Source organism: Dysidea avara, chromosome 3 (assembly GCF_963678975.1).
Source record: "Dysidea avara chromosome 3, odDysAvar1.4, whole genome shotgun sequence".
Taxonomy (NCBI): Eukaryota; Metazoa; Porifera; class Demospongiae; order Dictyoceratida; family Dysideidae; genus Dysidea; species Dysidea avara.
The window spans coordinates 37,210,832-37,225,419 of NC_089274.1; the positions used below are offsets into that span (position 1 = coordinate 37,210,832).

The following is a 14,588-nucleotide window of genomic DNA, read 5'->3' on the forward strand; positions in this document are numbered from 1 at the left end:
TAATACTCTAATAGAGTGCACATTTTGAGGACTTCTAGTAGAACATACATACATAGAACGTTCGAGAACAATGTAGATTTATGAAATTGTAAACTTTGCCATTTATTTTACTTATTGTATAATGTATAAGGTAGAAATAAGGTCAGCTGATCAGCTGACAGAAACGGTTCAGTGGTGAAGGTTTTGGGATATATGGGTATGGAGGTACCTAATTCAAACCTTGGACAGCTTTTTGACATTTTCATGCACTTTTAAACATTCTTGGTGACTTGTTCTATTAAAGTACTTCTACCTTACAACTTTACACCAAGTTGATTTTCTCCTTGCAACTTCATAGCTGTCACTGCAAATTCTTTTAAACCACAAAAGGTTTGAGCTATGTGATCGTTAAACTACAAACAGATTAATTTTCAAATTATTCCCATAACTTAATACATCAGTTAGCTTTAACAAGTCCTTAGAGTACACCAAATTTCAAAAAGGTCTACAGGCATGTGCAATGTGGTTTTGTAAAGTGTGCAAAAAATCTAAGAAGACATTACACTAAGTTTTGAAAGCTTGTATTTCATGAATGCATATGGAAATCTTGCTCACACTTGCTTTGTAATGTACAGAAAATGGAAGACATTAGCAACATAAAAATCATTTGGAAAAGGGAGCACAGATCTACATTTACATTAAATTGCATTTTATTTCTTCTGTGGTACATCATCCCAACCAAAAGGTTTCATGCGTTCATTCAAACAAGGGAAATGTAGTGAGCCAAGTATTATATTATCTGTGTAGCATGCTATGCAATAGTTTAGCTGGTTTAGTTCACATATGCAAAATAGTAATACTTTAATAGTACTGTTGATATGAACACACAATGAGGCACATTTATTTAGGACACTTTTGCCAGACTCAGAAACAACAGCATACAATAACCCAACCCACTTACTAATTCTGAAACTGATTAATGGATGACGTAGACCAGAGCGATGGTCGGCATTATTAAGATCAATTGATGTAGCAATAGAACCATAAACACTATCAAATTGATATTGTGCATATCCAACTGTCTCTATGCTCTTCACTCTATAACGAGCGTTGGGTGGATGATAATATCCTATAATGTCTCCTGACTGAACAAGTATTCTGTTATTACCAGTGAGAGGAATGTTTGCTTCTACATAAGTTAACCGAACAATGTGATTTTCAACAACTTTAACTTGAGCAATTTTAGTATAAATTGTTGAATCCTGTGATGATGGTCTCCATACTTGTATGTAAGGGTAATTATTCCGATCTTTATCAGGTGTTAATCTGACTCTGATTCCAGTTATTCTGACATTACAATGGAAATTGAGATGTGGAACAATTCCTAATCTGTTATGATTCATTTCATACAAACCAATTCGCTGAACATTGACATTTCGTATACAGCTCTGTCCACCAACTGAATATAAAATATACAGCAATTACAACCATAAACAGAAGGTGGTTACAAGCACAACAGATAAAACCCAACTTGTAAGCAGTTTGTGATGCATAGTTAACAAGACATGGACACTATTAAAAGATCAAGACACACTGCCGAGTGTCTTGTGGCCCAGGAATCCAGCTCCACACTGTGAGTATATTAACATGAAAAAAGAAAACACAGTTTTCACACCTATGTAGCTCTGTGATCCCTTATCCAATTGGAACTAAATTTGCTGCAGAAGTGCCGGCCAGGTAGGGAAGTCTACATACCAAATTTGAAGAAGATCACTCCAGACACTTCCGAGATACAAGCGGCCAAAGTTTTATTTTTCCTTCATTTTTTCCTACTTTTTGTATACTTTGCAAAATCCGTCATAAAACACGAATGCATGCTCCAATCAGGCTGACATTTGGCACACCTAAAGGGCTGATTACAGCGGATCTTAGTACCAAGTTTGGTAGGAATCAGGTGAATATTCACAGAATTATGACTGCTTATTCGCATAAAATAAGGTTGAAGGTCTGTCACTCCCACAGGGTAAATCCCTTGAAGGAATGAGCTGAAAATTGCTATGTAGATGGAGTAACTATCATGGGAGTGCCTTTTTGTGGTTTGAAATGAATCCAGATAAAGGCCATCAAGATATGACACAAAATCCAACCTGTGTCACAATTACGTGATCGATTTTTATGAATAAAAAAAGCTATTAGTTTTCACGCCTACCAGGCAAATCGTATAGAGCAATGAGCTGAAAATTGGTATGTAGCTAGAATAATCATCATAAAAGGTTCTTGCAGAAGTACAGAAGAATCGGATTACAAACCACTTAGTTATGATTTGAAAGTAAACTACACGTAGCAAAAGCAAGATCGAAATATTCTACTAGAATAGTCACACTAATAGAGCATTCAGCTGCCGAGATACTATAATAGAACAATCACCACGTAACTACAAATAAATCATTCTAGCAATTCAGACGATTACAAGTCACCTTGTAGGGAGATAAGCTTGAAACCAATTGATCCTATTGAGAGTTTAGCCACAAACAAACCACCCTGTACAGAGTTCAGCTATACAAGCATTTAAATCACCTTGTAGAGAGTTCAGCTACAAACACTGAAGCCACCCAAGAAAGTTCAGTCACAAACAAATCACCCTGAGTTCAGCTACAACAAAATACCCTATAGAAATTTCAACTACAAACACATCACCCTATAGATAGATCACGCAGCTAAACACAAGTCACCCTGTAGAGAGATTAGCTAGAAATGATTTACCCTGCATGCAGAAAGATCGGCTAGAACAAAGTCATCATGTAGAGAGTTCAGCAACAAACAAATACCCTGTTAGATCAGCTAGAAACAAGTCACCCTGTAGAGAGATCAGCTAGAAAAAGTTACCTTGTAGTGTGGAGAGTTCAGCTACAAACAAATCACTCTGTAGAGAGTTCAAGTTACTCTACAGAGAGATTAGCTAGAAACAAGTTACATACCTTGTAGACAGTTCAGCTACAAACAAATCACCCTGTAGAGAGTTCAGCTATAAACTTGAGAGATCAGCTAGAAATAAATCACTCTGTAGACAGATCAGCTATAAACCTATCACCATGTAGAGAGTTCAACTACAAGCAAATTACCCTGTTAGATAAGCTAGAAACAAGTAACCCTGTTGAGGTCAGCTAGAAACAAGTTACCCTGTAGAATTCAGCTTATAGAGATCAGCTACAAACAAGTCACACTGTAGAGAGATCAACTAGAAAAGGTTCACTGTAGAGATATCAGCTAGAAATAAGTCATCCTGTAGAAAGATCAGCTAGAACCAAGTCACCATGAAGAGAGTTCATCCACAAACAAATCACCCTATAGAGAGATAAGCTAGAAACAAGTCACCCTGTAGAGAGATGAGCTACAGGAGTTCACCTTGTAGAGAGTTCAGCTATAAATAAACCATCCTGTAGAGAGATCAGCTAGAAATAAGTTACCCAGTAGAGAGATCAGCTAAAAGAAATCACCTTGCATATAGTTAAACTATACAAAGAAACCACCCTGCAGAGAGTTCAGCTACAAATAAAGTTACCCTATAGAGAGATCAGTTAGAAACATATCACCCTGTACAGAGTTCAGCTACAAACAAATCACCCAGTAGAAAGGTTAGCTACAAACAGATCAGAGTTCTGCTAGAAACAAGTCATGCTGTAGAGAAATCAGCTAGAAGAAGTTACCTTGTAGAGAGTTCAACTACAAAGAAATTACACTGTTGAAGGTTCAGCCACAAACAAGTTACCATATAGAGAAATCAGTTAGAAACAAGTAACCCTGTAGAGTATTCAGCTTCAAGCAAATCACCCTGTAGAGATTTCAGCTACAAACAGATCACCCTGTAGAGAGTTCAGCTAGATACAAGCCTCCCTGTAGAGAGATCAGGTCACCCTGTAAAGAGATCAGCTAGAAGAAGTCACCTTGTAGAAAGTTCAGCTACAAAGAACCCACCGTGTAGAGAGCTCAGCTACAAACAAGTTACCCTATCAGCTAGAAACAAGTCTCCCTGTAGAGAATTCACCTACAAAAAAATCACCCTGTAGATATTTCAGCTATAAACAAATCACCCTGTTGAGAGATCAGCTAGAAACCAGTGACCTGTAGAGATTTCACCCTTTAGAGAGATCAGCCAGACAAAGAATCCCTATAGAGAGATCAGATAGAAACAAATTACACTGTGCAGAGAGTTCAGCTACAAAGAAACCACCCTGTAGAGAGTTCAGCTACTATGTAAACAAGTTACAATTTGGTGCCGAATCCTAGAGAAACTTGGAGGAGGCAATGAAATTCACCTGAATTGTCATAATTAAAATGTTTGCCATTAACCTACCATCACAGCCATTTCTTGCCCACCACCTTGTATTTCACATCTTTTTTCACCCTGGCCTTTTGGGGGACGCACACATTTTTTACAGCTTGGCTGTTTTGGTTAGTATTATATATAACTTGTACATGTACTGCTAAAATCAGAATTAGTTAAACTATTTAAAATCTGCTTCATCTTTTTCTTCTTCCTGTGGTAAAGAAAAAAGATAGGTTAAAAAAGCTCCAAATCCAGCCATTGGCCAGCTTTGAGATATACAAATACAAAAAGAAGCGATAGTTAATCCAAAACAGCCAAGCTGTAAAAAAAGGAGTGCGGCCCTCAGAAAGGCTATGGTGAAAAAAGATGTGAAATCCAAGGTGGCGGCCAAGAAATGGCTGTGATGGTAGGTTAATGGTAAAAATTTAATAACGAAAATTCAGATGAATTTTGTGCCAAGACCAAGTGGTACCAAATTCACCTGAATCGTCGTTATTAAATTTTTTACCATTAACCTGCCATTGCAGCCATTTCTTGGCCGCCACCTTGGGTTTCACATCTTTTTTGAGGGCCGCATTCTTTTTTTATAGCTTGGCTGTTGTGGATTAGATAGCTATATGCATTCGTGTACTTACATTCATGTCCTACTTAATTATATTTTCAGGTTGTATTTATAATGGTATGTATTAAACCATTGATAATGTAATCTACATGGGTATCATATAGATAATGACAGTGGGCTAAATTACATGCATTACAACTTGTGCATACTAATTGTGGGTTACAATATAAGCAGTAAGTGCATGTCATTATGAAATGTAGCTGAGTTTGTAAATAAGTCATAGCTGTGAATATATTGTAAAGAGTAATGGCTCAATCCATTGACAAAAGTATTGTTACACAATTGATCTACATAAATCAACATACACAAACATTTCTTACCTCTTCTACACATGGTCTCACTGCCACTCCACCTTCCATTACTCTGACAGGTCCTAGTGTTACTACCAGTTAGCTGATAACCAGTGTTACATGTAAAACTGCAAGTGTCTTCATAGGAAGGAACTCCATCATCTCCCAGTGAACAAGTGACCACTGCATTATTATGATCAGTGAGTGATGGACAAGCAACTACAAATTACAACAAAAGTAACATATACATTTGTAAACTGCAATTCTTAGTGCGGCCCAAGAAGCCGGCACGCCACACCGTGAGTATATTAACAGGAAAAAAGAAAACGCAATTTTCACACCTATGTAGCTCTGTGATCCCTTATCCGATTGGAACCAAATTTTGCTACAGACGTTCCGGCCAGTTATGGGGGTCTACATACCAAATTTGAAGAAAATCGGTCCAGCCATTTCCGAGATACAAGCGAACAAAATTTCGTTTTAATTTCTTCGTTTTTTTCTTCTTCTACTTCTTCATTTCGCACACTTCGATAAATCTGCCATAAAACACGAATGTGTGCTCCAATCGGGCTTAAATTTGGCACACTTGAAGGGCTCATTAAGGTGGATCTCAGTACCAACTTTGGTAGGAATCCGATAGATATTCACGGAGTTATGATCGATTATTCGCGTAAAATATGGTCGAAGGTCTGTCACGCCCACAGGGTAAACCACTAGAAGGAATGAGTTGAAAATGGCTATGTAGATGGAGTAACCATTGTAGGAGTGCCTTTTTGTGGTTTGAAAAGAATCGAGATAAAGACCATGGAGATATGACACAAAACCCAACAAGTGTCACAATTATGCAATCGATTTTTATGAATAAAAAACTATTAGTTTTCACGCGTACCAGGCAAACCGCCTAGAGCAATGAGCTGAAAATTGGTGTGTAGCTGAAATAATCATCATAGAAAGTCCTTGCAGTAGTACAGAAGAATCGGATTACAAACCACTGAGTCAGGATTCGAAAGCCAACTACGTGTTGCAAATGCGAGATCGAGATACTCTAATAGAACAGTCACCCTAATAGAGCATTCAGCTACGTTTATAACTTCCTCCATTAAAGAATTATATTACATTGCAAGTTATTCTGTAGGGAATTCATCTACAACCAGAAAATCTGATAGACAATTCAGCTACAGGCAAGTCACCCTGTAGAGAGTTCACCTAGATACAAACCACCCTGTAGAGAGATCAGCTAGAAGAAGTCACCTGGTAGAGAGTTCAGTTCCAAAAAAACTATGCACCATGTAGAGAGTTCAGCTGCAAACAAATCACCCTGTAGAGAGATCAGCTAGAAGAAGTCACCTTGTAGAGAGTTCAGCTACAAAGAAACTATCATGTAGAGAGTTCAGCTACAAACAATTCACTCTGTAGAGAGTTCAGCAAGAAGAAGTCACCTTGTAAGTTCAGTTACAAAGAAACCACCATGTAGAGAGTTCAGCTACAAACTAGTGACCCTGTAGAGACATCAGCTAGAAGAAGTTACTTTGTAGAGAGTTCAGCTACAAAGAAACTATCATGTAGAGAGATCAGCTACAAACAATTCACCCTGTGGAGAGTTTCAGCTACGACTCTGTAGAGAGTTCAGCTAGAAGAAGTCACCTTGTAGAGAGCTCAGCTACAAGAAATCACCATGTAGAGAGTTCAGCTGCAACCAAATTTCCTTGTGGAGAATTCAGCTACAAACAAATCGTCCTGTAGAAAGATCAGCTAGAAGAAGTTACCTTTTAGAGAATTCAGCTACAAAGAAACCATCATGTAGAGAGTTCAGCTACAAACAAGTCACTCTGTATAGAGATCAGCTAGAAGAAGTTACCTTGTAGAGAGTTCAGCTACAAAGAAACTATCATGTAGAGAGATCAGCTACAAACAATTCACTCTGTAGAGAGTTCAGCAAGAAGAAGTCACCTTGTAGAGAGTTCAGCTACAAAGAATCCATCATGTAGAGAGTTCAGCTACAAACAATTCACTCTGTAGAGAGTTCAGCAAGAAGAAGTCACCTTGTAAGTTCAGTTACAAAGAAACCACCATGTAGAGAGTTCAGCTACAAACTAGTGACCCTGTAGAGACATCAGCTAGAAGAAGTTACTTTGTAGAGAGTTCAGCTACAAAGAAACCATCATGTAGAGCGTTCAGCTGCAAACAAATCAGCCTTTGGAGAGTTTCAGCTACGAAAAGATCACTCTGTAGAGAGTTCAGCTAGAAGAAGTCACCTTGTAGAGAGCTCAACTACAAGAAATCACCATGTAGAGAGTTCAGCTGCAAACAAATCACCCTGTAGAAAGAACAGCTAGAAGAAGTTACCTTGTAGAGAATTCAGCTACAAAGAAACCATCATGTAGAGAGCATAGGCGGCGGAAAGGGGGGGGGCTAGGGGGCTAAAGCCCCCCTAGGTCTGCTGAGGGGGGGCTTAGCCCCCCCTCAGAATGATATCACACCGAAATTATCTTTCTTGGAGTGGGGCTGAAAACCGTGATAAAGATCGAGATACTCTAATAGAGCAGTCACTCTAATAAAGTAGCCAGTGTGTAGCAAGCTATGTAAGGATTTTTATGTAGTTTATCAGTTAGAAATGGTAGCTGGTGAGGTGGAAAGCTCTTATGAGTTGGTTGTGACCTTTTTTTTTTTTTTTTTTTTTTTTTTGGTCTCACTTTACCAAACTATAGAAATAAGTCTGGGTCAGCTCAGCGGAGCCCCGCCTCATATCAACTACTTCCTCCGCCGCTGGTAGAGAGTTCAGCTACAAACAAATCACCCTGTAGAAAGATCAGCTAGAAGAAGTTACCTTATAGAGAGTTCAGCTGCAAAGAAACCATCATGTAGAGAGTTCAGCTATAGTACAAACAAATCCTGTAGAAATATCAGCTAGAAGAAGCCACCTTGTAGAGAGTTCAGTTGCAAAGAAACCACCATGTAGAGAGTTCAGCTGACCCTGTAGAGACATCAACTAGAAGAAGTTACTTTGTAGAGAGTTAAGCTACAAAGAAACCATAATGTAGAGAGTTCAACTACAAACAAGTGACCCTGTAGAGACATCAGCTAGAAGAAGTTACCTTGTAGAGAGTTCAGCTGCGAAGAAACCATCATGAAGAGAGTTCAGCTACAAACAAATCACCCTGTAGACATATCAGCTAGAAGAAGTCACTTTGTAGAGTGTTCAGTTATAAAGAAACCACCATGGAGAGTTCTGTAATAAATATAATATTATGTATTTTATATATGTCATATATATAATTTGTATACATTTACTGATAAAATATTTAAAGTACATCTGCTTCATCTTTTTTTCTTCCTGTGGTAAAGAAAAAAAGATAGTTTAAAAAAGTCCCAAAACTGGCCTTAGGCTGGCTTTGGGGTATACAAATACAAAAAGAAGTGAAATCTAATCAAAAACAGCTAAGCTGTAAAAAAAGGTGCGGCCCCAAAAAGGCCATGGTGAAAAAAGATGTGAAATCCAAGGTGGCGGCCAAGAAATGGCTGTGATGGTAGGTTAATGGTAAAAATTTTAATAACGACAATTCAGGTGAATTTGGTGCCGCTTGGTCTTGGCACAAAATTCACCTGAATTGTCGTTATTAAAATTTTTACCATTAACCTACCATCACAGCCATTTCTTGGCCGCCACCTTGGATTTCACATCTTTTTTCAACATGGCCTTTTTAGGGCCGCACCTTTTTTTACAGCTTAGCTGTTTTTGATTAGATATATTTATATGTAACACTTTCACATCTCAGATTAAAGGAACCGCCCGGGCTACATTTCATATATAGCCCAGCTAGCCTGACTACATACGAAATGTAGCCGGACTACTACTGGGCAGTGATTATATAGACGGTGAGGCCGAAATCAATTGTGGGGATTGATCAATACTCACGTGATTAGGATGCATGACTTGGATTTCGCTATGAAAACTACTCAGATGAGCATTTTGTTATCCTCACCATCCTACGAGTTAAAAAATGTCGGACTAAGGTGAGAACTAGTACTATAGCTTATTCACCAATTGTTTCCGCACACTTTCAAATACGGACATGCCCCCATCACAAATCTACCACTCTGCATGGAGTAACCAAAGCTTACCTATCTAGGTCTTTAGAGAACTCTGTAGTTTTTCCATAAATGATTCAATAGCACTGATTAAAACATTAAACTCACGTAACCGAAATTCCCAGTGATATTTCTACGATATATCCGTTCATCGTAACTGATCGTAACTGAATGTAACCAGAACGCACTAGTTATTGACCCATAATCAAAAATTTTAGGCTTGCATATATACTAGCTGCACTTGTATTGGCTTGGGTAATCGATTACCTTGTACAGGCTATCAGCCTGTTAAGTGTTACATATTAGTTGTAACACGGGGCATTCGGGCTTTGTCTGATATGCATGCCCTCATGCCCATGTTACAACTATTACATATGTATCTAACTGAAATCTAGACAATATGATGCATATTCTGATGTATTACATTTCCTATAGAATTGCACTGCTATATGCAAAGCTAGACTTTTAAATTATTGTGTTGGTATGTGTGAAACATGTTATAAATGTTGGGTATATATGGCTGTCATGTTCACCCATGTTGGTAGGTATTACCACTATACATGTAGACAAATGCTTACGGAGATAAAACTAGTGAATGCTAAGCTGTCCTTTATAGATAAAGGGAGTGGGCAAACCAAGCACTTTTCCATTAAGTGTGACATGAACTGTTGGTATTTTTATACCTGCTATGTGTTGAGGTACTCTATAGAGCAGCCAACTTCAAAAGTTACTCTATCAGAACAATGTATTTCATTTACAAAACATTTCCTAAAGCATGCTGTTGCATACACATACAGTAATAATATACCGTAGAGTTGGGTTGTTAAGCGCATATATCTATTAAGTGCATCAAGACACACGGTAGTGTGTCGTGCGGCCCAAGAAGCCGGCGCGTAACACCCGTGAGTATATTGACAGGAAGAAAGAAAACGCAATTTTCGCACCTCCGTAGCTCTGTGCTTCCTTGATGAAACAAGACGATTTTTGCTGTGGACATGCCCCCCAACTGCAGCACGCTACATTCCAAATTTGAGCGAAATCGCTTCGCGCGTTCCCGAGATATGCGACTTCAAAAATTGGCTGAGTTTCTTCGTTTTTTTTCTTCTTCTTCTTCTTCTTCTTCTTATTTTTCTTTTTCTTGTCGCACACTTACAAAAACTGCTATAAAACTCGAACGCGTTATCCGATTGCCTTGAAATTTGGCACACAGAAGGGGGGTATAAAGGCGCATCTCGGTACCAACTTTGGCTGGAATACCATAAACAGACAAAGAGTTATGAGCGATTATGCACGAAAAATAACACCAATATGTTGTCACGCCTACAGGGTAAACCGCGTATGGGAAGAAGCTGAAAATCGGTGGGTGAATAGGTTAACTATTGAACCTCAAACCTTTTGTGGTTTGAAAGAAATCGAGCTAAAAACCAGGAAGATACAGCGAAAAAATCAACAGTGTGTAACAATTATGCAATCGAGATTAGCTAATTTTTAATATTTTTATTTTATTATTATTATTATTATTATGCTTGCCACGCCTACCAGGTAAACCGCTTGGGGTAATGCTTTCAAAATCGCTGTACAGATGGAGTTATCATCTTAGAAAGGCTCTTCAATGGTGTAGAAGAATCAGACTTAAATCCACGGAGTTATAACACGAAATCCAACTTGGTGTAGCAAGTGCGAGATCGAGATACTCTAATAGAGCAGTCATCCTAATAGAGCAGTCACCCTGAACAGAATTAAAGAGATCAGTTAGAAATAAGTAACCTGTATAGAGATCAGCTACAAACAAATCACCCTGTAGAGAGTTCAGCTACAAACAATTCACCCTGTTAAAACATCAGTTAGAAGAAGATTTCTTGTAGAGAGTTCAAATACAAACAAATCACCCTGTTGAAAGATCAGCTAGAAGATGTCACCTTGTAGATAGTTCAGTTACAAAGAAACCACCATGTAGAGAATTCAGCTACAAACTAGTGACCCTGTAGATACATCAGCTAGAAGAAGTTACCTTGTAGAGAGTTCAGCTACAAAGAAACCATTCTGTAAAGAGCTCAGCTGCAAACAAATCACCTATACAGAATTCAGCTACAAACAAATCACCCTGTAGAGAGATCAGCTAGAAGAAGTTACCTTGTAGATAGTTCAGCTACAAACAAATCATCCTGTAGAGAGATCAGCTAGAAGAAGTTACCTTGTAGATAGTTCAGCTACAAACAATTCACCCTGTACAGAGCTCAGTTAAAAGAGGTTTCCTTGTAAAAAGTTCAGCTACAAACAAATCACCCTGTAGAGAGATAAGTAAGAAGAAGTTACCTTGTAGATCGTTCTGCTACAAACAATTCACCCTGTAAAGAGATCAGCTAGAAGAAGTTACCTTGTAGAGAGTTCAGCTACAAAGAAACCATCATGTAGAGAATTCAGCCGCAAACAAATCATGTATAGAGAGTTCAGCTACAAACAAATCTCCCTGTAGAAAGTTCAGCTATGAACAGATCACCCTGTTGAGAGTTCAGTTAGAAACAAGGAATCCTGTAGAGAAATCACCTAGAAGTATCGCCTTGTAGAGTTCAGCTACAAACAAATCACCTGTAGAGAGTTCAGCTACAAACAAATCACCCTGTAGAGAGATCAGCTAGAAGAAGTTACCTTGTAGGGATTTCAGCTACAAACAAATCACCCTGTAGAGAGTTCAGCTACAAAGAAACTATTCTGTAAAGAGCTCAGCTGCAAACAAATCACTTGTACAGAATTCAGCTACAAACAAATCGCCCTGTAGAGAGATCAGCTAGAAGAAATTACCTTGTAGATAGTTCAGCTACAAACAAATCACCCTGTAGAAAGATCAGTTAGAAGAACTTACCTTGGAGAAAGTTCAGCTACAAAGAAACCATTTTGTAAAGAGCTCAGCTGCAAACAAATCACCTGTACAGAATTCAGCTACGAACAAATCACCCTGTAGAGATCAGCTATAAGAAGTTACCTTGTAGATAGTTCAGCTACAAACAAATCTCCCTGTAGAGAGATCAGCTAGAAGAAATTACCTTGTAGAGAGTTCAGCTACAAAGAAACCACCATGTAGAGAGTTCAGCTGCAAAGAAATCACCCTGTAGAAAATTCTGCCAGAAACAAATTGCCCTGTAGAAAGATCAGTTAGAAGAAGTTACCTTTTAGAGAGTTCAGCTACAAAGAAACCATTCTGTAAAGAGCTCAGCTGCAAACAAATCACCTATACAAAATTCAGCTACAAACACATCACCTGTAGAGAGATCAGCTAGAAGAAGTTACCTTGTAGATCGTTCAGCTACAAACAATTCACCCTGTAGAGAGAGCAATTAGAAGAAGTCACCTTGTAGAGTGTTCAGTTACAAAGAAACCACCATGGAGATTTCTGTAATCAATATATGTGACCGGATTTGCGAAAAGGGGTCTTCCACACACATCCAATTCCGTAAATGTTGGAGACCATAACTCAGTGTTCAAGTAACATAATTATTAACCTGAACATTTCACCATGTATTCAGCTATAGTGGTGCTCACCACTGCCCAAATATCAAGGCAATAGCTCTTTCCAATCTGAAGTTATCAATTGTCAAAGTTGGCAAATTGGACCCCTTTTCGCAAATCCGGTCACATATGTATTATACAGTATATATAATTTGTACATTTACTGATAAAATATTTAAAGTACATCTACTTCATCTTTTCTTCTTCCTGTAGTAAAGAAAAAAACATAGGTTAAAAAAGTCCCAAAGCTGGCCATAGGCCGGCTTTGGGGTATACAAATACAAAAAGAAATGAAATCTAATCCAAAACAGCCAAGCTGTAAAAAAAGTGTGCGGCCCTCAGAAAGGCTATGGTGAAAAAAGATGTGAAATCCAAGGTGGCGGCCAAGAAATGGCTGTGATGGTAGGTTAGTGGTAAAAATTTTAATAATGACAATTCAGGTGAATTTTTGTGCCGCTTCACAAAAATTCACCTGAATTGTCGTTATTAAAATTTTTACCACTAACCTACCATCACAGCCATTTCTTGGCCGCCACCTTGGATTTCACATCTTTTTTCACCATAGCCTTTCTGAGGGCCGCACACTTTTTTTACAGCTTGGCTGTTTTGGATTAGATATTACTTGTTAAGCACATATACATTTCCTGTGAATAACCTGGCTGATAAGTGTACATGGTCAAATGCAAGGCTGAACATGTGACAAAGCTAGAAAAGCTGGAAAATTAATGTCTCCTTGAGCACTTACGTTTCCCATATGGTCTTCCTTCATTGTGTATACAGCAAATCAGCCTTCTCGATTGCAATGTTCTTGCTCATCACGAAGAATTTCACCCAGAAATGGAGTCAAATGTCCTAATACATTGGCATGGTTACCTACTAGCTACTCTATTACAATGCAGGGGTTAATCTAGGGGGGGGAGGGCACAGGCCCCTCTGGGTTAGCTATTGCCCCCCCTAGGTTTATACCTAAAGCCTTGAGAAATGGAAAGGTTTAATTGATCCCAAAGTTGTATAATCCAATGGTCAATATTCAATGGCATCACAGTAAAATTTCACCAAAATTGAGTATATTTACACCTAAATTTTCAAAATTTTCCTGGGGGAGCATGCCCCCAGACCCCCCTAGAATCCGAAGCGACTTACTTCACCCCCTCTAGGTTTATATTGTGGGTTGAGCCCTGCAACGTAGTAATTCCTTGTTAAGCACACCATAATTATTTATTAGGGATATGCACCTAACAGATAGTATGATTTTTACAAAAGTTTTTCTCCGAAAATTATAAGTATATGTACATAACAACCCGACTCTACAATATGTACATTAGGGTCAAAAACTGTATATGAATTCAGCACAGCTCTACTCTACATGGAAAGCACACCTCTTCTACACATAGTTTCAGTCCCACTCCAGCTTCCATCACTCTGACAGATCCTAGTGTCAATATCAGTTAGTACATAACCAGTGTTACATGTAAAACTACAAGTGTCTTCAAAGGTAGGAACTCCATCATCTCGCAGTGAACAAGTCATCACTCCATTATTAGGATCAGTAAGTGATAGACAAGTAGCTACTACAAGTTACAATAAAATTTAATATTGTACATACATACATACATACATACATACATACATACATACATACATACATACATACATACATACATACATACATACATACATACATACATACATACATACATACATACATACATACATACATACATACATACATACATACATACATACATACATACATACATACATACATACATAC

At 38.2% G+C, this 14,588-nt stretch overlaps 1 protein-coding gene across 1 annotated transcript in view; it reads right to left on the minus strand.

Moving 5' to 3' along the window:
• Window positions 1–14,344, minus strand: part of LOC136248489 (P-selectin-like) — a 31,444-nt gene extending 17,100 nt beyond the window's left edge. The window contains exons 1-3 of the mRNA XM_066040266.1: window positions 14,194–14,344; window positions 5,249–5,437; window positions 941–1,438 (exon numbers count right to left, since the gene is read on the minus strand). Of these exons, the coding sequence (XP_065896338.1) occupies window positions 941–1,438; window positions 5,249–5,437; window positions 14,194–14,344 (838 nt within the window). The remainder of the gene's footprint in view (window positions 1–940; window positions 1,439–5,248; window positions 5,438–14,193) is intronic.
• Window positions 14,345–14,588: the final 244 nt, after the last annotated feature.